At 38.2% G+C, this 23,473-nt stretch overlaps 1 protein-coding gene across 1 annotated transcript in view; it reads right to left on the bottom strand.

Annotated features, from left to right (window-relative positions):
- The window catches only part of MYO3A (myosin IIIA), a 170,787-nt gene that overhangs the window by 125,127 nt on the left and 22,187 nt on the right, over positions 1–23,473 (bottom strand). The window contains exons 5-8 of the mRNA XM_065871798.1: positions 16,090–16,166; positions 12,148–12,293; positions 9,338–9,403; positions 6,232–6,387 (exon numbers count right to left, since the gene is read on the bottom strand). Of these exons, the coding sequence (XP_065727870.1) occupies positions 6,232–6,387; positions 9,338–9,403; positions 12,148–12,293; positions 16,090–16,166 (445 nt within the window). The remainder of the gene's footprint in view (positions 1–6,231; positions 6,388–9,337; positions 9,404–12,147; positions 12,294–16,089; positions 16,167–23,473) is intronic.

The raw sequence follows: 23,473 nt of genomic DNA, 5'->3' as shown, positions 1-23,473 counted from the left end.
GACTTAGAGAATGAACTTATGGTTACCAGGGCAGAAGGGTGGGAAGGAGGGATAGATTGGGAGTTTAGAATTGACATGTACACACTGCTATATTTAAAACAGATAACAAGGACCTACTGTATAGCACAAGGAACTCAGCTCAATATTCTGTAATAACCTAAATGGGAAAAGAACTTGAAAAATAGATACATGTATATGTATAACTGAATCACCTTACTGTACACCTGAAACTAAAACAACATTGTTAATCAACTATACTCCAATAAAAAATAAAAATTTTTAATATTTGTGGTAGAAGGATATTTAAAGACATGGGTATTTGCTAGTCAGTGAAAGAATGCAGGCTCCAGGACACATATATTCCAATTTTGTTTTTAAATGTATTTCCATTCATAAGATACTAGAAGGTTAAAGATTAAAATGTTATAATTGATTGATTTTATGTTGTACATGTCTATGTAGCTTCTAAATTTCCTAAAATAAACATATATACTATCTATAAGTAAACATATTCAATATTATAAAAACTATACATAATAGATCATTAAAAATCAAAATAGGAAGTATAAATAAAATATTGAAAATGATTTTTGAATATAATTCAACCAGGGAAAATGATACCAAAAAATAATAGTGTAAAAAACTATTTCAAGTGTTACATTCCATTTTAAATCTCAAATCTAAGATATCTTACTTCACAGAAGAGGAGACAAATGCAAGAAAATATAAGTCAATGCTAACCATCGATTGGAGTTTACATTATTTGTTCTCATGAGGCTGTTTAAAAAATTCTGCCAGATCTCTCCCTCCGTGAACAAGGAAGTGGGTACCAGACACCACATCTGCTAGTGCCTTGATTTTGGACTTCCCAGTCACCAGAACTAAGCAAGTCCAGACCAGAAGGCAGACAGCAGAAGCAAGAAGAACTACAATCCTGCAGCCTGTGGAACAAAAACCACATTCACAGAAAGACAGACAAGATGAAAAGGCAGAGCGCTATGTACCAGATGAAGGAACAAGATAAAATTCCAGAGAAACAACTAAATGAAGTGGAGATAGGCAATCTTCCAGAAAAAGAATTCAGAATAATGATAGTGAAGATGATCCAGGACCTCGGAAAAAGAATGGAGGCAAAGATCGAGAAGATGCAAGAAATGCTTAACAAAGATCTAGAAGAATTAAAGAACAAACAAACAGAGATGTACAACACAATAACTGAAATGAAAAATACACTAGAAGGAATCAATAGCAGAATAACTGAGGTAGAAGAGCAGATAAGTGACCTGGAAGACAGAATGGTGGAATTCACTGCCATGGAACAGAATAAAGAAAAAAGTATGAAAAGAAATGAAGACAGTCTAAGAGACGTCTGGGACAACATTAAATGCAACAACATTCACATTATAGGGGTCCCAAAAGGAGAAGGGAGAGAGAAAGGACCCAAGAAAATATGTGAAGAGATTATAGTCAAAAACTTCCCTAACATGGGAAAGGAAATAGCCACCCAAGTCCAGGAAGTGCACAGAGTCCCAGGCAGGATAAACCCAAGGAGAAACACTCTGAGACACACAGTAATCAAAGTGACAATAATTAAAGACAAAGAAAAATTACTGAAAGCAGCAAGGTAAAAACGACAAATAACATACAAGGGAACTCCCATAAGGTTAACAGCTGATTTCTCAGCAGAAACTCTACAAGCCAGAAGGGAGTGGCAGGACATATTTAAAGTGATGAAAGGGAAGAACCTACAATGAAGACTACTCTGCCCGGCAAGGATCTCACTCAGATTGGATGGAGAAATCAAAAGCTTTACATAGAAGCAAAAGCTAAGAGAATTCAGCACCACCAAACCAGCTCTACAACAAATGCCAAAGGAACTTCCCTAAGTGCAAAATACAAGACAAGAAAAGGACCTACAAAAACAAACCCAAAACAATTAAGACAATGGTAATAGGAACAGACATATCGATAATTACCTTAAACGTGAATGGATTAAATGCTCCAACCAAAAGACACAGGCTTGCTGAATGGATACAAAAACAAGACCCATATATATGCTGTCTACAAGAGACCCACTTCAGACTTAGGGACACATACAGACTGAAATTGAGGGGATGGAAAAAGATATTCCATGCAAATGGAAATCAAAAGAATGCTGGTGTAGCAATTCTCATATCAGACAAAATAGACTTTAAAATAAAGATAATTACAAGAGACAAAGAAGGACATTACATAATGATCAAGGGATCAATCCAAGAAGAAGATATAGCAATTATAAATATATATGCACCCAACATAGGAGCACCTCAATACATAAGGCAACTGCTAATGGCTATAAAAGAGGAAATCGATAGTAATGCAATAATAGTGGGGGACTTTAACACCTCACTTACACCAATGGACAGATCATCCAAACAGAAAATTAATAAGGAAACACAAGCTTTAAATAACACAACAGACCAGATAGATTTAATTGATATTTATACGACATTCCATCCAAAAACAGCAGATTACACTTTCAATTGATATTTATACGACATTCCATCCAAAAACAGCAGATTACCCTTTCTTCTCAAGTGCGCACAGAACATTCTCCAGCATAGATCACATTGTGGGTCACAAATCAAGCCTCAGTAAATTTAAGAAAACTGAAATCATATCAAGCATCTTTTCTGACCACAATGCTATAAGATTAGAAATCAATTACAGGGAAAAAAACGTAAAAAACACAAACACATGAAGGCTAAACAATACGTTACTAAATAACCAAGAGATCACTGAAGAAATCAAAGAGGAAATCGAAAAATACCTAGAGACAAATGACAATGAAAACACGGTGATCCAAAACCTATGGGAGGCAGCAAAAGCAGTTCTAAGAGGGAAGTGTATAGCTATACAAGCCTACCTCAAGAAACAAGAAACATCTCAAGTAAACAATCTAACCTTACACCTAAAGGAACTAGAGAAAGAAGAACAAACAAAACCCAAAGTTAGCAGAAGGGAAGAAATCATAAAGATCAGAGCAGAAATAAATGAAATACAAACAAAGAAAACAACAGCAAAGATCAATAAAACTAAAAGTTGGTTCTTTGAGAAGATAAACAAAATTGATAAACCATTAGCCAGACTCATCAAGAAAAAGAGGGAGAGGACTCAAATCAATAAAATTAGAAATGAAAAAGGAGAAGTTACAACAGACACCGCAGAAATACAAAGCATCCTAAGAGACTACTACAAGCAACTCTATGCCAATAAAATGGACAACCTGGAAGAAATGGACAAATTCTTAGAAAGGGATAACCTTCTAAGACTGAACCAGGAAGAAATAGAAAATATGAACAGACCAATCACAAGCACTGAAATTGAGACTGTGATTAAAAATCTTCCAACGAACAAAAGTACAGGACCAGATGGCTTCACAGGTGAATTCTATCAAACATTAAGAGAAGAGCTAACACCCATCCTTCTCAAACTCTTCCAAAAAATTGCAGAGAAAGGAACACTCCCAAACTCATTCTATGAGGCCACCATCACCCTGATACCAAAACCAGACAAAGACACTACAAAAAAAGAAAATTACAGACCAATATCACTGATGAATATAGATGCAAAAATCCTCAACAAAATACTAGCAAACAGAATCCAAGAACACATTAAAAGGATGATACACCATGATCAAGTGGGATTTATCCCAGGGATGTAAGGATTCTTCAATATATGCAAATCAATCAATGTGACACACCATATTAACAAATTGAAGAATAAAAACCATATGATCATCTCAATAGATGCAGAAAAAGCTTTTGAAAAAATTCAACACCATTTATGATAAAAAGGCTCCAGAAAGTGGACATAGAGGGAACCTACCTCAACATAATAAAGGCCATATATGACAAACCCACAGCAAACATCAGTCTCAATGGTGAAAAACTGAAAGCATTTCCTCTAAGATCAGGAACAAGACAAGGATGTCCACTCTCGCCACTATTATTCAACCTAGTTTTGGAAGTCCTAGCCACGGCAATCAGAGAAGAAAAAGAAATAGAAGGAATACAAATTAGAAAAGAAGCAGTAAAACTGTCACTGTTTGCAGACGACATGATACTATACATAGAGAATCCTAAAGATACCACCAGAAAACTACTAGAGCTAATCAATGAATCTGGTAAAGTTGTAGGATACAAAATTAATGCACAGAAGTCTCTTCAATTCCTACACACTAATGATGAAAATTCTGAAAGAGAAATTAAGGAAACACTCACATTTACCACTGTAACAAAAACAATAAAACACCTAGGAATAAACCTACCTAGGGAGACAAAAGACCTGTATGCAGAAAACTAAAAGACACTGTTGAAAGAAATTAAAGATGATACCAACAGATGGAGAGATATACCATGTTCTTGGATTGGAAGAATCAATATTGTGAAAATGACTACACTACCCAAAGCAATCTACAGATTCAATGCAATCCCCATCAAATTACCAATGGCATTATTTTACAGAACTAGAACAAAAAATCTTAAAATCTGTATGGAGACACAAAAGACCACGAATAGCCAAAGCAGTCTTGAGGGGAAAAAAACAGAGGTGGAGGAATCAGACTCCCTAACTTCAGACTACACTACAGTAATCAAGACTATATAGTACTGGCACAAAACCAGAAATACAGATCAATGGAACAGGATAGAAAGCCTAGAGATAAACCCACGCACCTATGGTCAACTAATCTATGAAAAAGGAGGCAAGGATATACAATGGAGAAAAGACAGTCTCTTCAACAAATGGTACTGGGAAAACTGGACAGCTACATGTAAAAGAATGAAATTAGAACACTCCCATACACAGAAATAAAGTCAAAATGGATTAGAGACTTAAATGTAAGACTGGACACTATAAAACTCTTAGAGGAAAACATAGGAAGAACACTCTTTGACATAAATCACATCAAGATCTTTTTTGATCCACCTCCTAGAGTAATGGAAATAAAAACAAAAATAAACAAATGGAACCTAATGAAACTTAAAACCTTTTGCAAAGCAAAGGAAAACACAAACAAGATGAAAAGACAACCTTCAGAATGGGAAAAAATATTTGCAAGCAAATCAACGGACAAAGGATTAATCTCCAAAATACATAAACAGCTCATGCAGCTCAATATTAAAAAAACAAACAACCCAGTCAAAAAATGGGCAGACGACCTAAACAGACATGTCTCCAAAGAAGACATACAGATGGCCAAGAAGCACATGAAAAGCTGCTCAACATCACTAATCATTAGAGAAATGCAAATCAAAACTACAATGAGGTATCATCTCACACCAGTTAGAATGGGCATCATCAGAATATCTACAAACAACGAATGCTAGAGAGGGTGTGGAGAAAAGCGAACCCTCTTGCACTGTTGGTGGCAGTGTAAATTGATACAGCCACTATGGAGAACAGTATGGAGGTTCCTTAAAAAACTAAAAATAGAACTGCCATATGACCCAGCAATCCCACTACTGGGCATATACCCAGAGAAAAACATAATTCAAAAAGACACATGCACCCCAATGTTCATTGCTGAGTTACTTCCAATAGCCAGGTCATGGAAGCAACCTAAATGCCCATGGACAGACGAATGGATAAACAAGATGTGGTACATATATACAATGGAATATTACTTAACCATAAAAAGGAACGAAATTGGGTCATTTGTAGAGGCGTGGATGAATCTAGAGACTGTCACACAGAGTGAAGTAAGTCAGAAGGAGAAAAACAAATATCGTATACTAACGCATATATGTGGAACCTAAAAAATGGTACAGATGAACCGGTTTGCAGGGCAGAAGTTGAGACACAGATGTAGAGAACAAAGATATGGACACCAATGGGGGAAAGTGGTGGGGGGTGGTGGTGGTGTGATGAATTGGGAGATTGGGATTGACATGTATACACTGATGTGTATAAAATGGATGACTAATAAGGACCTGCTGTATAAAAAATATAAAATAAAATTCAAACAGAAAGAAAAAAAAATGATGCCACTAATTTTACCATATCAGGATGCAACTCAACATGTGACATTCACTTTTCATTCAAATACTGCTTTATCTGCAAACCACAACCAGGGAATTTAAATCATTAAACCAGGGAGTTCTTTTCTCACCTTAGCAACCATTGCATTATAAAATTGTCAGAGTCTTTAGATGATCTTTGGATTCTGGAGTCAAGATGCTATTTAATTACCTGGCCTTTTCTGAGCCTCCCGTGCACTGGTAAATACCAATGAATTCCGTGAGTTGTTTTTGTAACATCGCATCTTTGCCTTCAACTTGAGTAATGAACTTATGCTGTAAAAGATCTGACACTGTCGGACGTTTTTCATAATCTTTAGTCAAGCACCTGCACTGGCAAAAAGGAACATGCCATTATTAGATAAGTTAGAGTTTTGCATTTATCATTCACAGTCCTAAAAACCGCTCTAGCACAATGGAATGATGTTCTTCATCGATGCTCGGCCCAGGAAGCACATCTCAAACAATGTTAGAACTGTAATATGATGAATTTATCTGTGAGAGATTACACCGTAGTGATATCAACTTCCAACTAAATTCCCCTTCCCTAGCCTCCCAGTAAGCATTACTGCAGAGTGATAACTGAACTCAGTCTCCATTGCAAAGTCTCCTTTACACGTCAGTAGCTAAAGATAAACAACAATGTAGTCGTTACAGTTTTAATGCTTACCTAGAATTAAAACAAACTTTTCAGTTTCCCTTCCCTAATGCTTTTTTTTTTGCGGTATGCGGGCCTCTCACTGTGTAGCCTCTCCCGTTGCGGAGCACAGGCTCCGGACGCGCAGGCTCAGTGGCCATGGCTCACGGGCCCAGCCGCTCCGCGGCATGTGGGATCTTCCCAGACCGGGGCACGAACCCATGTCCCCTACATCGGCAGGTGGACTCTCAACCACTGCGCCACCAGGAAAGCCCCCTTAATGCTTCTAAAGGTTTCTCAATTGATCTATTTCTTCCTACGTGATAAAACTGCTAACCCATCTGCGAGGGCTTATGTGCTGAGGATGTTTAAATCCCATGCCAGTGGATGTTTTTTGAGGTCCTCCAGGAGAAGTGCGAATGTGTACCACACCTCTTGATAGGATCAACCAGGTGAAAGCACCTGAAACGGCATCACAGGAGGAATACTGGAACAAACACTGGATGTTTAACCCACTGTCTTCAGATATTTGGAAGAGGGATTAGACTAGTTTTCAGTCACAAGGGACAAAAAAATCTAGGATCGATGGGGAGAGTGAAGAGAGACACAGATTTCTGGTCAGTATAAGGGAGAACTTTTTGATAGTTAGGCTTATCAAAGATGGAAAGGACCACATTGGGAAGTAGGATTATTTTTATTAGGGGTTTACTGATTGGATGGCCCCTCGATGCACATGTTCAAGACGCATTTACGCTCTGCATACCCTTCCAACCCTGAGGTTCTGAGGATCTATGATTATGAGAAAACTAGTCAGAGTGGGGCTGTCATTTGGGGGTAGAAAAAAAGAAAAAAGAAGAAGGAACTCATGCCTGATCTGACCCATGCCATTTCTCATCTGCATTGTTAATCCCCCTGGGATGAGAATTTGGCAACTTATTCTGTTGGGCTTACCTAAAAAGATACTACCCAGGGATGCTAAAAGATGCTAAGGAATGAGGAGGACAATGTCTGAAAATAAGAACAAGTGCTCTTAGTTTTCATTTAGTTTCAGAGAATGTGTCGATTTCTGCCACCTGCAGCACTCACATCTACGTATTGAGTTTAGTCACGTAGGAGGTTATTTTATTCAGGTAAAACATTAGCAGATAGCTAAGGTATACCAACCAGCCACTCAGCTAGGCACCGGAGTTACAGTGACAAGTAAGGCACATTCGGTGCCCTGGAGTTGTTTACTGGCTAGTGAGGGAGAAAGACCTCTAAACAGGTAGTGAAATAAAAGAGGAAATGCTACTAGAGGAAGAAGAACAAAGGACGGGAGAGCTCGCAGGGCAGAGTCCTAACTGCTTGGGGGAAACCAGGAAATGTTGCTCAGAGGTGAAATTGTGCCGAGTATGTCAAAGTCACCAAGTCCCACTGAGGATCCACACGGAAGGATCTGCGGACACGGGGCACGGCTATGAATCGTGGGGAGCCCTTCAAAGCTACCAACAATTCTCCTGAGAGGTCTGTGAAATTCGACTGCAGTTTATTAACTATTCTGCAGTGCATAGTACATACTCAGTAAAGATTATTTAAGTGAAAACTAAAAGAAAAAGCAGATTATCGATCTTTCTTGTATTTTCATAACCCTTAAATAACTCTCTTTATAGAAACAAGCAGATATTCTTGGTAGGAAAACCAGTGATAGCAGTATGGACAAGGATGACCGGTTCCTCTACTTTTTTGCCCTCTTTACATTTTCTGAGTGAGCTTTGACACATCAAAGCTTAATGACCGGGCTTCCCTGGTGGCGCAGTGGTTGAGAGTCTGCCTGCCGATGCAGGGGACACGGGTTCGTGCCCCGGTCCGGGAAGATCCCACATGCCGCGGAGCGGCTGGGCCCGTGAGCCATGGCCGCTGAGCCTGCGCGTCCGGAGCCTGTGCTCCGCAACGGGAGAGGCCACAACAGTGAGAGGCCTGTGTACAGCAAAAAAAAAAAAAAAAAAAAAAAAAAAAAAAAAGCTTAATGACCCCCCTTCTCCCATTTACAACTTGCAGTCATCCCTTCCCTTATTTTCTCAAGGTGAAGTCATGATAAAGATTGTGAAAAAAGTTCATGGACAGATTTAGAAATGGCTGACTCATAGCTTCTAGTCAATTGTCTGGAGGCACTGCACTTGTACTAAATATCTGTCAAATTAAAAGTGAACTTCAAACGTATAAGCATTTTATCTGTATGATTATCTGACTCACCAAGTGCAATGACAACTTCCCTGTGATGGGAATTAGCGATGCACAAAGGGCTAAGAAACGGACTGAACAGACAATGGGTGAGAAGGTGGGACATGCTGAGGGTGAGGCTGCAAAGGGCAGGTGGACAGAAGAACGGGTTCATGGACAATGCAATGTCTGCAGAAGCACAGCTATCGATAAGTGAACGAACAAGACCCTGAGATCATTATCAGAATAATAATGGGTTCACTGAACATTCAGAAGACGCTACAAATGCTTGTTTTGAAGAAAATCATGGAAACTTCTGGGGCTATTTAATAGATAAGGAGGAGATTCGGAAGCACAGAGGAATTGTTATAAAAAGCACATCTCAAAGTTACAGCAGGACGGGATCTCGTTAATTCTTTTAAAAGACTCTATTATTACTCACTTGCTGATGAAGTCATTGAATTCTGCTGACCATATCTCAGGCTGCCTCAGTTTTGGGGGTGGATTCCTAGAAAAATAAGATATAAGGTTGGATTGTGCACATTGGTCAGTAACGATAAAAATTAAGAGGCAGAGCCAGCCAGACTAATGTCATTGCTGCATTAAGATTCTGCCAGGTATAATGAAGCATTACCATCATTTTCCAATTTAAAGACAGAAAATTAGTTTTTAATCATTCTTTATATGGAATGACAGTTTCCTTGTTTCTCTGAAAGCACTTAATATATGACACATTTTTTTCTAGCTGATAATTTTTCTTCTTTGAACGAAGCTTCTTGCTTTGAACTGAGAGCCCTAGAGGAAAACATAAATACTTAGCCGAATAGAAACAATGACTACTGGGGGGAAGATTTTTTCTTTTGAGTCCAGCAGAAATCTCTGAGGAATATTCAGGATACACAGAGGTGACCTGAAAGGAGAAGTGTTCAAAACATGGAGGAAACTGCAGCATAGAGGGGCCTTTATAGTAGAATGCCTTTACGACTTGTTCTGTTGTTACTGAGTAGAGGGCCAGAAACAAGGTTACACAAGTAAGGAACCGGAAAATATGATTAGCAATAAAGCTCTGAATGCCACTTAGAAGATTCTGTTATTAATTCCTTTCATTTTAAGCTGAAAGAATCTTTTCTTTTTTTGGTATATTCATGAATACAAAGGAACATCATTTGAAAATGAAGCTGATCTAACTGTAATCAAGCAACACTGATCAACCACGATATGAATCTGCTGAAGTACTGCTTTATGTTAATTCCAACAGCTCCTTGTTTTCATTAGTGGGATGGAAATACTTTGTCTTCAGCTCTGCATTAGTCCTTAAATAGCTTGTAACAAAATTAATGTACAGTCTGTACAGGCTCATTAAAGAAAAGTACAGCTACTCGTCTACCCTAGATCACGCCTGAAGCTCACTTTACAATCCTAGGACTATCTGAAGATTGCCGATTTGCACATTAAAAGAAGTAATTCTTTTCTGCAACAATCTTGCTTTGCTTCTTGTTCTCCTGAAATTTTCCTTTCTAAGAGATTTATCGGTTTCTTGGAGTATAACAAGGTTTTGATGATTTTAGGACATTCAGAACCAAGTAGCTTTTCAGATCCCCCTTTTTTTCTCATTTCTACAGTGAGTATTCTTAGAATTCCATTTCCGAGAAACACTGGTGGTAGACGTAATAAGAAATAACTAAGACGGTGCAGCTTCCAGAAGTACCTTGCCCATAGGTACAATATGTATCAACGGTAGCATCCTTCCTCCATATGGTACCATCACCAAGAGCAGTGACACTAGGCTAACTATGGTCATTTAAACCATAATTTAAATGGCTCAGGAAGAATAGTGCTTCATCTTACATACTGAATGACAGTAGGAATTAGGATATACAGATTTTGTTTGTTTGTTTTCCTCAAATTTAATGAAATGTCTGACTTGGTATAGAGCAGGTTTTCTGCCTTTTTTTTTTTTTTTGTGGCTGCACAGCGCCGCGTGCGGGTTCCTAGTTCCCCAACCAGGGATCGAACCTGCGACCCCTGCAGTGGAAGCACAGAGTGAGTCTTAACCACTGGGCCGCCAGGGAAGTCCCTCTGCTCTTTTTTGTAATCTTGCTTCCCCACTTACCAAGTAAGCAATATATTTTACAAACAGTAAGACCTGAGAGATACATTGAAATTGTTATGTAAAGGATGATCTATCTCTAAGGTATTATAATTCAGAACATATAGACAGGACAAAAAATTCCAAGGTAAAGTTAAAAACAAATTCAAATGCTTTGGTCCTATACTAATTTAACTACATGCCAAATATTCCAAACAGATCTATTTGGAAATGAATAGGTCATACTGGCATTATTACTTTAGGACTGGAACCACGCCCCACCAGGGCTTTGTACATATTATTCCGTGTTCTATAGGCATTAGGACCACACAGTTTATTTAATGGAGAATGTGGTAACAAGCTGTAACATACACTAACTTCTCTGCCCTGGACCCCTGTCACCACAGGCCCTCTCTGTGTGCATTTCATTAAAATTAAGGTACCAAGCAAAATCCTTAAGAAAGTCTTCAAAAGACAACACATTCATAATAAAAAGAGGCAGTTTTTTCACATCAGTTTTCTGAAATATCTAGGAACTACCTAAAGCATATATAAAACAGTGTTTAATTAGTGATAAGATCAGCAGGGGAAAGTCTGTCAATACACACATTGAAGGGGAGGGGTCTCCATAGAAAAGCATCTTCCTGGCTCCAAAGAGATTATTCTTCTAAGTTTAGTGTTTCATATTAATATATTCAAAACACTAACAAATTTGAAATCATTACTTTATCAATAAATTTTATTTCTAACTGTCTTAATACTATTATCTTAAAGTTCTAAACAAAGGGAAGTATTAGCAAGTAGTAAAAAAATTACTAGATTGATAGAGTGAAATGAAGCACATCACTGTTACACTGACTGTGGACCAGGGAGCCTCACTGATGAATCTGGGAATGGATCAACAGTGGCAGGAACGGCTGTTTTCTGAGTGCAAATCCTTGCCAAAGAAAAAAAGACACACTTAGTACCAAGAGAAAGCTCTTTGACTTAGACCAGGGAAATGAAACTATGGAACAAAAAGAGTGTCTCAGAGAAGTAGCATGATATTCCAGGCCACTCTGCTCCCAACCTGCTGAAATATATCTGGGTATTTCCATGAGGAGCTTGACGAGCACTCAGTGGCTAGAGGAAGACAGACGGACCCAGTGTGAGAGCCCCCTGACCTTGGTATTTTGAAGAGTGCTCTCATGGGATGGAGGTCGGCCAGTGGAGGATCTCCATCCCCAAGCTCGATGGCCGTGATCCCCAGGGACCACGTGTCACATCTGGCATCGTAAGTTGTATCCAACTGCTGTTCACATGCAATCACCTAGTAGAAAATGAAAGAAAAATGAAGTTTGTGACTTTAACAAGCACGTAGCAAAATGCTTAGAACAATGTGTAAGTGTTCAAACTGATGAGGTTTGAGAGCTCCGAGCAAAGGCAGTAACACAGGGGAGTCAAAGCTCAAATTACAATTAGTAGCAGTAGTTTTCTTCTGAGAACAGAGAATATCTAAGCAGGATTGCAAGTAAGAGGAGAAATCTATGAAATAAACTTTTTGAAAATGCAAAACAGAAAGGGGACTGAAACAGTGTCCCCCATGGGAAGGGATGTAATCAAATACACAGCTAACACCTGTGCAATGATAGTCACTTGATAAACATTTGATGAGTGAACAGAGTCATTCATCTCAGCAAAGATAAAGAATACATCTTTAACAAATAAAAAGCGAAGGAAGGGGACTTCCCTGGTGGCGCAGTGGTTGACAGTCCACCTGCCAATGCAGGGGACGCAGGTTCGTGCCCCGGTCCGGGAAGATCCCACATGCCACGGAGCGGCTGGGCCCGTGAGCCATGGCCGATGAGCCGGCGCGTCCGGAGCCTGTGCTCCGCAACGTGAGAGGCCCGCGACAATAAGCTTGAGAGCAGTCTAGTCAAATGGCCTCAATCTTTTCTGACAACTAGAAGGCAGGAATGAGACAAGTGTGGAGAAATGCAAAAAGGCTTATGCCATTAATAAGAGAAAAATAAACTGGATAAAAATAAACATTGGTAAGGCTTTATCAGCAGTTATCTGGGAGCACACTAAATAGTAAAGCTACAACCAGCTTTTTAAAAATGTCACTAATCAAAGGATGTCACTAAGAGACAAGAAAAAAAAGGGGGGAATCTTTTTTGCAGTATCATGAAACAGTGTTAACATAGAAGAATTATTACACAGTTACTTCACAATTTATTTCTAAATGTGTAAGTATAAATACAGACAGGCTGCAAATAATAATTGTAACATCAGTGATAACAAAAAGAAAATTCAACTTTAAATTTTTAAAACTATTTTTTATATTTTAAAAAGTTTTATATTTTGTGAATGCCAACTCACAAGACAAAAAATGATGTGGGGATGATGGCAGGTTAGAGTTTTATCATTTAACTACAGTACTATGAAATGATATGCAAAATGAAAGGAATCTAAGGTCCTGTCTGGAACGTAGTTCATCTTTCTGACTCTACTTAACATCAAGCTTAACACATTAAAAAATCCCTGTGTTGGCAAAGAGGATGAATTTATGCCCCAATTTGCCCATGATGTTCTAGGTTTATGCTCGCTTCCCTAGAGTCATTATAAATACCATCCCCTTTCACTCTCCAAAGTGTCCTGGCTTGGACAGTAAGTTACATGGTCACCCACCACAGCCACTGTCTCTCCTGTCCCCTTCACTGTGAAACACACATACTCTAGTTTGGGAAGGATGGCTTTACATAACCAACAAATGCTACCTTTGATCTAGAATTTAACTGAAAAAATGTCTAATCAAGAATTTCACTTTTCAACTGCTAATCAATTTGAACAATTTTGTTTACCTTATTGTTTTCTAATTCATAGCTATCTGACATTCTTCAACAATTCTAGGTAAGTGGAAATTTGTTTAAATATTGCCAATCATTCACAAGTTGGAAAATGCTTATTACAGGGAGATGCATATAATATGCACAAAATCTTGAACATATATTTATATGACAGTTTGAAAAGACCACAGTGAACCTTTCTTTTTTAGATAATATCCATTGGTTTGCTGAGCAGGAAAGCACTTTCAAACCCTATTTGTGCTACAGTAGGCTTATTAATAATAAATAATGACTTATCAGTAAAATGCCTATCTAGTAATTGCATAGTACGAAGTATCAATTTTAATTATTAACTTATTTATTATTCTGGTAATTCAATTTTAGATAGATCAAAATATTTCCTTTTCCTCATATACTGGTTCCAAGATCTACTAATCAAAATTATTTTTACTAAATGGCATACTTAAAATACTGGCTTTGTTGCTATAAATTAACATATGAAAAATATAAAGCTAGATGATTATTTAATATTAAACATTTAGTTTTATATATTATAGTATTTTTATAGTAATTAATCATATATGTGGGTAAGATGCAAAGCTTGGTATCATAGCTAAATTTTATTAATTTTTCACTTTGGAAATTTTTCATAAGCTTTTAAAACAACAGTGATATATCAGAACAAACTGAAGAAACTCTCACTTGAGATTCTCTTACTCAATTATTTTTAGCATTTTTATTTGAGATACTCTTATTCAATTTTGTTTTTGCTTATATGACTATACTTTCTACTTTTATTCTAAGATGTTCTCCCTGTTCAAAAAATTTTTGAACCCATTGGAATTTTTCTAAGTTTCTTAAGCTAACTTATCCTTTCCCCATGTTTTACATTACACTTACATTTTAACTTTTTTTTTGCAAGTAGTAATTGAATTAGTATTAGAGTAGGAACAGTACACCACGATTTAATCCTCAAGCAAATTTAATTCTACGATTTTGCAATATTAATGTAGTATTTGAATTACTTCTCCTCCCTTCACTCGCTAGAGTTGTAGGTAAATAGCAGAGCTCTTCCCAAAGGGTGCAGAGAAAGCTTTCAAACATATGCTCTCTACTGATGAACATAATTAAAAGGATTAAAGGCATTAACAGTGACTGGAGAAAAGATGTGACTCTAGAAAACATTTTTCCTCCACTATTTTAGCAGTTTCTCTACAACTTCCCAAAGGTGATGGTGAAAAGAATCTCCTGAAGTGCAATGTGGCCCTAAGCAGAGTGACTCAACATGGGAAGCTGCTATAAACACAGGTTAATAGGCCTGACTCTGATCTTAAACAAAGACAGGCGTTTTTATATTTCTATCCAAGTTAAGAACAAAATCTAAATATCATTAAGAGAGATGCATGCTTAGCAATTAAAAGGATATTTAATGAAAACTTAAGGCTGCAAGTACAGCTGCCCCTTGAGCAATACAGGGTTAGGGGTTCCAACCCTCCGAGCAGTCGGAAACCCATGTACTGTTATCTCTGCCTCAAAAACAGAGGAATTGATAAATGACTCACCCAAGGTCAGGAAGCTGACACAGTCTGGATAGAATCAGGACTCAAACCCTAGTTCTTTTGATTCCACATATTGTGAGCTCTGATCAAACACAAACTTTGCCCCACACTTACTTAATTTAAAGATCTGTAAAATGGGATTGGGATTAGCAGATACCAACTACTATCTAAAAACAGATAAACAACAAGGTCCTACAGTATAGCACAGGGCACTATATTCAATATCTTGTAATAACCTAAAATGAAAAAGAATAGGAAAAAGAACATATACGTGTATAACTAAATCACTTTGCTGTACAGCAGAAACTAACACAACATTGTAAATCAACTATACTTCAATAAAAAAAGAAAATAATCTGTAAAATGAAAATACAGGTACTATATTTATTTTAGTTATTTATTTTTGGTACTATATTTATTGAAAAAAAATTTGCGTATAAGCAAACCCACAGTTCAAACCTGTGTTGTTCAACTGTAGTTTCTCTTTACCTCTTGTGACTCATTCATTCAATCCCTCATTTATTCACATATTTGCTCAAAGCCCGTTTATTATCTCCTATGTCCCTCCTCACACATGTAAATATGTCACATAAAAACAACACAACTGACATTTTCTTCTAGTATATTCCAAAAACACATATGGAGCTAGAGTATGCATAGAAAGGAAACTCAGTAAGGATCAAATGTTACATTTGCCTCCCTCAAAACTCTAACTGACCTCAGGAGCCATCCAAAAGGGCGTTCCTACGGATGTATTCCGACGGTGCCAGGTGCTGGTGAGTTGTGCAGACACGCCTGGAAGGAAGAGACGAGACTTACTTCTTGCATTCATTACTCAGGTAAGGAGATTCCAACTGCAATAAATTTGCTTACAAACGAATACTAAAATTCTGTTCCCTTACAGTTTGGGTAGAATCAGGACTCAAACCCTAGTTCTTTTGATTCCACATATTGTGAGCTCTGATCAAACACAAACTTTGCCCCACACTTACTTAATTTAAAGATCTGTAAAATGGGATTGGGATTAGCAGATACCAACTACTATATATAAAACAGATTGAAGTTCAAGCCACTGGACTTGAACTTCACCTTAAAGTATCCTAAGTCAGGGTGTCTACATAGCCAAGATACACAATGGTCCTCCTATTTTCTACTTCTCATATCCAGACGTACCCAGGCTTAAAGCCCCATTCCAAGTTCTAGCGCCCCCTTGCTGACTTAATCTGCTCCTCGTCATACTAACCTCTGTATCTTTTGACCTTCTAGATTTTTTTTTTTTTTGCGGTACGCGCGGGCCTCTCCCTGTTGTGGCCTCTCCCGTTGCGGAGCACAGGCTCCGGACGCGCAGGCTCAGCAGCCATGGCTCACGGGCCCAGCCGCTCCACGGCATGTGGGATCTTCCTGGACCGGGGCACGAACCCATGTCCCCTGCATCGGCAGGCGGACTCTCAACCACTGCGCCACCAGGGAAGCCCGACCTTCTAGATTTTAAACTATTTGTCTGTATTGCATATTTTGGCACGTAGTTATGATTTGAATGGTAGGCTCTCTCCACTCCCACCTCCCTCTCTGCACTACTAAATTCTGGTGAATTTGAGAATGTTTTATATCGTGGTATGCACATAGTAGGTGACTTCTGAATGTGAATAAAATTATTTTCCATCTGTCAACTTGGGACAAATGACACCTGACCGGAAATTTCAAATTAACTACATCTATGTAAACCAACACCATCAACAGAATCAGTTCTTTTCCTTCAGAGAATTATACACAGAAGGATTACAATGAAAAGGCATAACCAAATATTCCAATCATGTCATCTCATTAATTCCACCTGGTTAGATACAATCATAAGGGACTCAGGAAAATCCAGAGCATAGTCTCCCTCCTCACATTTCATACTCTGCTCCTCTGGCTGCACGGTGCTGCTTCCCTTGACCTGCTCTGGACTTGATGGGCTATCCCCAAATCGTGGACTTGAACTCCCTGATGTCTCTGTTTTGAAGAGTCCCTCCCGGTGTCACATTTGTCTTAGGCTCTAGCTGTTTATCTTATCGGCCAAGTAGAACAAAGGCACTAATTGAGGTTTAAAATTGGATATATTTGATTCCCTCAAGATGATTCCTCCAAGAGGATACTTTGTCATGAAATTCAAAGGCCATATTCAGCCAAAAGGGCATTTCACTGGTGGAAACATACTTGAGCAGAGGGCTAGGCAGTATGTTTTGGTTCCATATTAATTTCGTCCCTCAAGGAGCTCCTCCACTAATGTATTAATCTTGTCCTAAGTGGAATCTTCATCTACGGCCTTCACATTTTGCCTTTAAAAAAGCTTATCATTTGACAGAAAAAAATATCCTCATGATATCATTTTTGAAATTCAAAGGAAATTATCTAATCTGTGATTGAAGTTTCTCCCTTGAATATTTTCTAACACATGATCTGAAGAAAGGGAATAAACATTTAATGCACATTTCTCCCAAATGCATCCTCTACCTCTATCTCTACTCCAGGTATTTTACCTTTCAGAAAAATTAAGGATAAATCTAAACATTTTATCTTGTCTTTTCCTATGAATTAAAAGGAGGAATGATTAAGCTTGACTTTTATAGTATCAGAGTACAGTAATTTATTTATATAAGTAGGAAAAGTAAATAGATTTTAAAACAAATTTAACTTAAAATTGATTATAAATCTACTAAAATTTATTCTAAGGGCTTATAATTATTTATGAAAAAATTGAAAATTATATTTGACCCTCGGTGAATATTTTTGTTTCAATTTCATAAAGGTAGTTTAAGAATTCAAACATCATTTAAGCAAAATGTAAAGGGGGTAGAAAAAACCACAACTGAGTAAAATATTGAAAGTTTTTGGTAAGAAAGTGACACTTTAGACTAATCATTTGATACATTTTTCTTCTTTCTGAAGATAAAGAAAATATGATATCGCTAGAATTGGCATTTTTCAGCAAGCAGTCATGCCCTGGCATCTGAATTTATAGATATGGATGTCAGGAAAGGACCATCCCTCCATACTCCACAGGAAATATATTGCGAAGGAGGATAAGAAGAGTGTCTTAGGGTGTGTGTGGCACAGGACCCAAGACAGACCATTCAGACTTCTTGGAAATGCGAATCTTGAGTTGGAGACACTAGGGTGACTAGACTACAGTGGTGACTAGACTACTGGATGACTACAGAGTCATCCAGTGTTGAGGATCTAAGGATCAGCCCAGGTGATGCTGCTCTGGAGGTCCAAGGATGCCAGAGCCCCTTCCTAGGAGGCTGGATTGCCCAGCTTCTCCCTTGGCTTTGTAGGCCACTCAGTGCCATTTTCCGTAGCATTGCCTAAGTTGGTCAGAGTTAAGTTTCTGTTGCCTACAATCAAGGAACTCTGACTGATACAAGAACCTAATGATTTTACATATAAAGGAGCAAACTAACAAGGGTAATGGTCAATAATAATGAGTTTACAAAGTCTAAGAGTTATTAGGTTTTATATTAATATGAATTAAGAATTTTTTAAAGCAAAAGTTTGGCCTCCAACATTCTTGATCACACATTCCAAACAATAGGAAACTTCTGAGCAAGCATACTCGATATAGATACAGACTACTTTCTACATATTTCCTAGTATAGTAATATACACATTATGAAATGTATAAAGATAATTTTAAAGGATGATACTAAAATAATAACTATTATGAATATTTCATAATAAGTTATGGATATTTCTGCACATCCATGATATCTGGGATAATGAATTACAGCGCTAATGGAGTCTCATATATTTAGAGTCCTTTGGGATCCTGCAGAAAGACTGTTTTACACCTGGTTCCTGTAAACTGAATGGAAACAAGAAAAATTCAGCCCAGAATGTGAAGAAGGAAAAACAAAAAGTCTCAAAATAAGTGAAAAAGGAAAAATGCAAGTAGGTAGAATAAGAAACCCTTGAGTCTGAGAATATTGGATAATTATCCATTAAAAACAGGACACACACCTATGAAAGAGTAACAGAGGATGGTCTTGACCGAATCATGTTTGTTGAATGCTTCTGCAATGACTGTTAACTCTGAAGATCATTTTTCCAACACAACAAACTACTTCAGAACTAGAAGGCAACTTAATGGTCGTAACATCTAACGTGCTCATTTTCCGGTTAGTAAACTTTAGCTGGAGAGAAAAACGAGTTTCCTGAGGACAAATGGCATTTTTACTTAACATAAATTCCCACAAGAAAATTAGCTAAGAAGGTTCAGGCTAGTTATTTTGTAGAATGTTCCCGAACTTGGATTTGTCAGATATTCCCTCAAGATTATATTTTTGGCAGGAATATCATGGAAGGGAAGTCTTCTCCTTGTATCCTATCAGGTGGTATGTGATTTCCATTTGTCACATCAGTAGTTGTATTCACTTTGCTTACTTGATTAAGTCTGTGTCTGCCAGGCTTCTCGCCTATAAAGTTTCTCCTTCTCTTCTGTAATTAAGTTATTTTATGCAGAGCTTTTGAGACCATCTAAATATCCTATTTTTAATCAAAACTTAACCCACTGGTTTAGCATCCATTGAAGTTTTTGGATGAATTAATTATTACTATGATGGTTGCCAAAAGATAATTTTTAAACTTTCATTATTCCTTCTATATTCATTAGTTGGCATTCTTCTATAAAGAAAAGCTTTAGCTTTTTTCCATTCATCTATTTGTGTGTGAAAGTACGAAAGTATGAATTAATGGATTTCTACTTTATTCAACGGACATCATTGTTACCATCATTATCATCATTATTTTGATGCTCAAACTGTCCCAGATTTGGTCAGTGAGAATCACTTCAATTTGGCTTCTGTGTCCTTTTGACATTGTCTCCATCACTCTTTGGGCAGTTCCTCACTTTCGGGCACATTAAGTTCCAGGCTTATCTTGTATAGCCTTAAACATCAGCTTTTCTCCAAGAATGCCTGCTTACTATGAGTGGAGAATTATATTTAAAAACTGAGAGCTAGGTGTTTGATGTGCTTGCTCTTGGGGCGTCAAGCTTGCAAGTTCTCTTAGTGGACATAGCCAGACAACCTGTATACACACACACACACACACACACACACACACGTATCACATATTTCTTTTCATATGCCTCTCTACATATTGAAAACCATGAGTTCACACTGACACCTCCAATTCCACTCCAACATCAAGGGGTTCAGTTTTCTCCCTTCCACATTTGTAATTCTCATCTCTAACAGTAAGAAACCTGGCTCCCATTGTCCTCAGGATATTTCCAGATGGTATCAAGCCCCCTTTATGTAACCAACCCCTTGTCTCCATTTTGACCCCTATGCAGACGCACTTATCCAGCTCAGGCTCTGACAAACTGACTGGGGTCACCACCATCCCCCTAGACAAATGCTCTCTTTGTCCCCTCCTCGGGGTCTCAACGCCCCAAGCCGAGCCACCACTGCCTCTCCCCTCCCAGCGTGGACACCTTCCTCACTCCTTTCAGGTCCAAACCATTTGCTGAGTTGCACCCCGATTCCCATGCTTTCTCGGGCCCACCAAATGCCTTTTGTTCTGAATTATTCTGGAAGAAAGGAAGGAATGAAGGGAACTTCATAGTTTTTAAGTTCAGGTGTGCCTGCCTCACTGGATGCTACAAAAGTGGGTTATTAATAAATAAGTCGCAACTTCTCTTTGACCTACATTATTCACTGGGGATTTGGTCTAAAGTTGAGCATGTGGGTGATAAGAGACTGAAAGCCATAAAATAATCTGTCATAAGAACGATGTCTAAATAAGTCACAAGAAGTACATTCTGTACTTTGGTATTGAAATGTTAACTATTCTATTAGAAATGAAGATCCCCAGAGAGAAATCTGTAGAAATGAGAACTGAGTACTGCCTTTTAAATTTAGTCTCTCTTTCATTTTCTATTCCAAACGAGGACTGCTTTTTCAGACGTTAGTTGACTGCCTAAAGGGGTTTATCTCCTGGGAGGTTGTGTTATTTATTGACTGATCATACACCAGTGACTGCTAATGTATTTCATTTATAATATCTGCAAGCTCACTTGTCTTTTTATTCTCTGAGGTGGCTGGTGGTTTTCTGTAAAAGCCTAGCCCACTTAACAAGAAAACAAAAGGTTGTCTTAAAGGCTCTACTCATAACTAGCATTAGCAAACTGAATCTTACTTTTAGTGTAGTTAAATAGCTTGATATTTAAAGTTAATATCCAAAAAAATAAAAATAAAAAAAAAATAAAGTTAATATCCAATTGACTCTAGCAAAGGGCTATTATTTTTTTAAACAGAAAGAAGCACCTATTTGGGGAACTCAGATTTTCAATATTTAGCAACTATCAATATTTAAATAAAGTATTTATTTACTATTTATCAAGTACCTACTATGTATACAACACTGAGCTAGGGGCGAGGTGACAGTATTACTTCATGATAATAGCTCAGATTTTTAAAATTATAAAGTGTCAATAATTATACTACGTAGCTCACCTGTATCATTCCATTTACTCTCCACAGTGATCAACCGTATGAGGTAGAGACTGTTTTCATACTTGATGTCCCTGGAGATTTTAAGTGACCTTCTCAAGGTCACACAATTACATGGAAAATCCTGCCTCCCATTCACTCACTCATTCGAGAGTATTTATTGAGCACTTCCGATGTGCCAGTGCCATGCTTGGTTCCAGGGACAGAGTGATAGGCCAGACAGAGACCGAGCCATCACAAAGCTCACAGCTTAGCAGCGAAGGTAGTCAAATTAAACACATGATTACAGTCAAGTGTGATAACTGTTTGGCTAAAGAAAAGACAGAGTGCATATATACAATGGAATATTACTCAGCCATTAAAAAGAATGAAATCATGTCATTTGCAGCAACATGGATGGACCTGGAGATTATCATACTAAGTGAAGTAAGTCAGACAGAGAAAGACAAATATCATATGATATCGCTTATATGCGGAACCTAAAAGAACATGATACAAATGAACTTGTTTACAAAACAGAAACAGACTCACAGACTTAGAGAACAAACTTATGGTTACCAAGGGGAAGGGTAGGAGGAGGATAGTTAGGGAGTTTGGGATTGACATACACACACTGCTATATTTAAAATAAATAATCAACAATGACCTACTGTATAGTATAAGGAACTCTGCTCAATATTCTGTAATAACCTAAATGGGAAAAGAATCTGAAAAAGAATAGATGTATGTATATGTATAACTGAATCACTTTGCTGTACACCTGAAACTAACACAACATTGTTAATCAACTGTACTCCAATATAAGATAAAAATTTTTTCAAAAAAGAAAGGATAGGGTGTTGGGGAAGTTCTCAGCCAGGCAGACAGAAGTTAGCTGGGTGCAGGGGTGAGGGGAGGTTTCCATGCAGGGAAAGCATTGTGTTTGCAACCGGTCACAAAATTCAATGACATAAATCTTAGATACATAAAGAGAACTGTCATTGTGATTTCTTCATTTTGCCTCTAACTATTATGGGCTCTCCTATGTCCCTACCCACTGGCTGGGAGAAGTAAAGCTTAGTCAGATCGAAACCGTAAGTCCTTTTAGAAAGAGTTCAGTCTCTCTTGAATGAAAGTGCTTGCTCCATCTCTCAGATGGCACCCCTCCTTCTTCTCTCCTGAAGACGGTACTGTCTGTACAGGATGAGGGATGGCTTATAAGACCCTGTGGTGGGGAGAAGAGGGAGGTCCTCGGGTGTGGTCGGTCTCTGGTCTCTGAGGCCATGTTCCTTTGTCTGCCTGCCTGCTAGGGGCCCCCTGGCCCTCCTGATGGGGTCTGCATCCAGTGAGCCTGTGGCCTCTTCTCACGCAGGCAGGGCTACCTGTGTAGAGTCTCCTGGCAGACGAAGGCTCAGAGTGGTTTCAGCTGGGGCTGACAATGCTCTGAGGTCTGGCTGTGACTCCTATTCAGACCTGGCCCAGGTGATCTGGGCTCTGCCCCTCACCGCCCATCCTGAGCAGCCCCCTCTAGAAACTCCCCAGAAAGATTTTCAGTTATTAGGGGGTTAAAGGGAGCAGAGGATAAGGGACTTGGAGAAGCTTAGTTTGAGTGCTTCCTGTACCTAA

This window comes from Phocoena phocoena, chromosome 2, assembly GCF_963924675.1.
Source record: "Phocoena phocoena chromosome 2, mPhoPho1.1, whole genome shotgun sequence".
Classification (NCBI taxonomy): domain Eukaryota; kingdom Metazoa; phylum Chordata; class Mammalia; order Artiodactyla; family Phocoenidae; genus Phocoena; species Phocoena phocoena.
The sequence above is the reverse complement of the archived record's forward strand: the minus strand, read 5'-3'. Positions and strand labels throughout refer to the sequence as shown.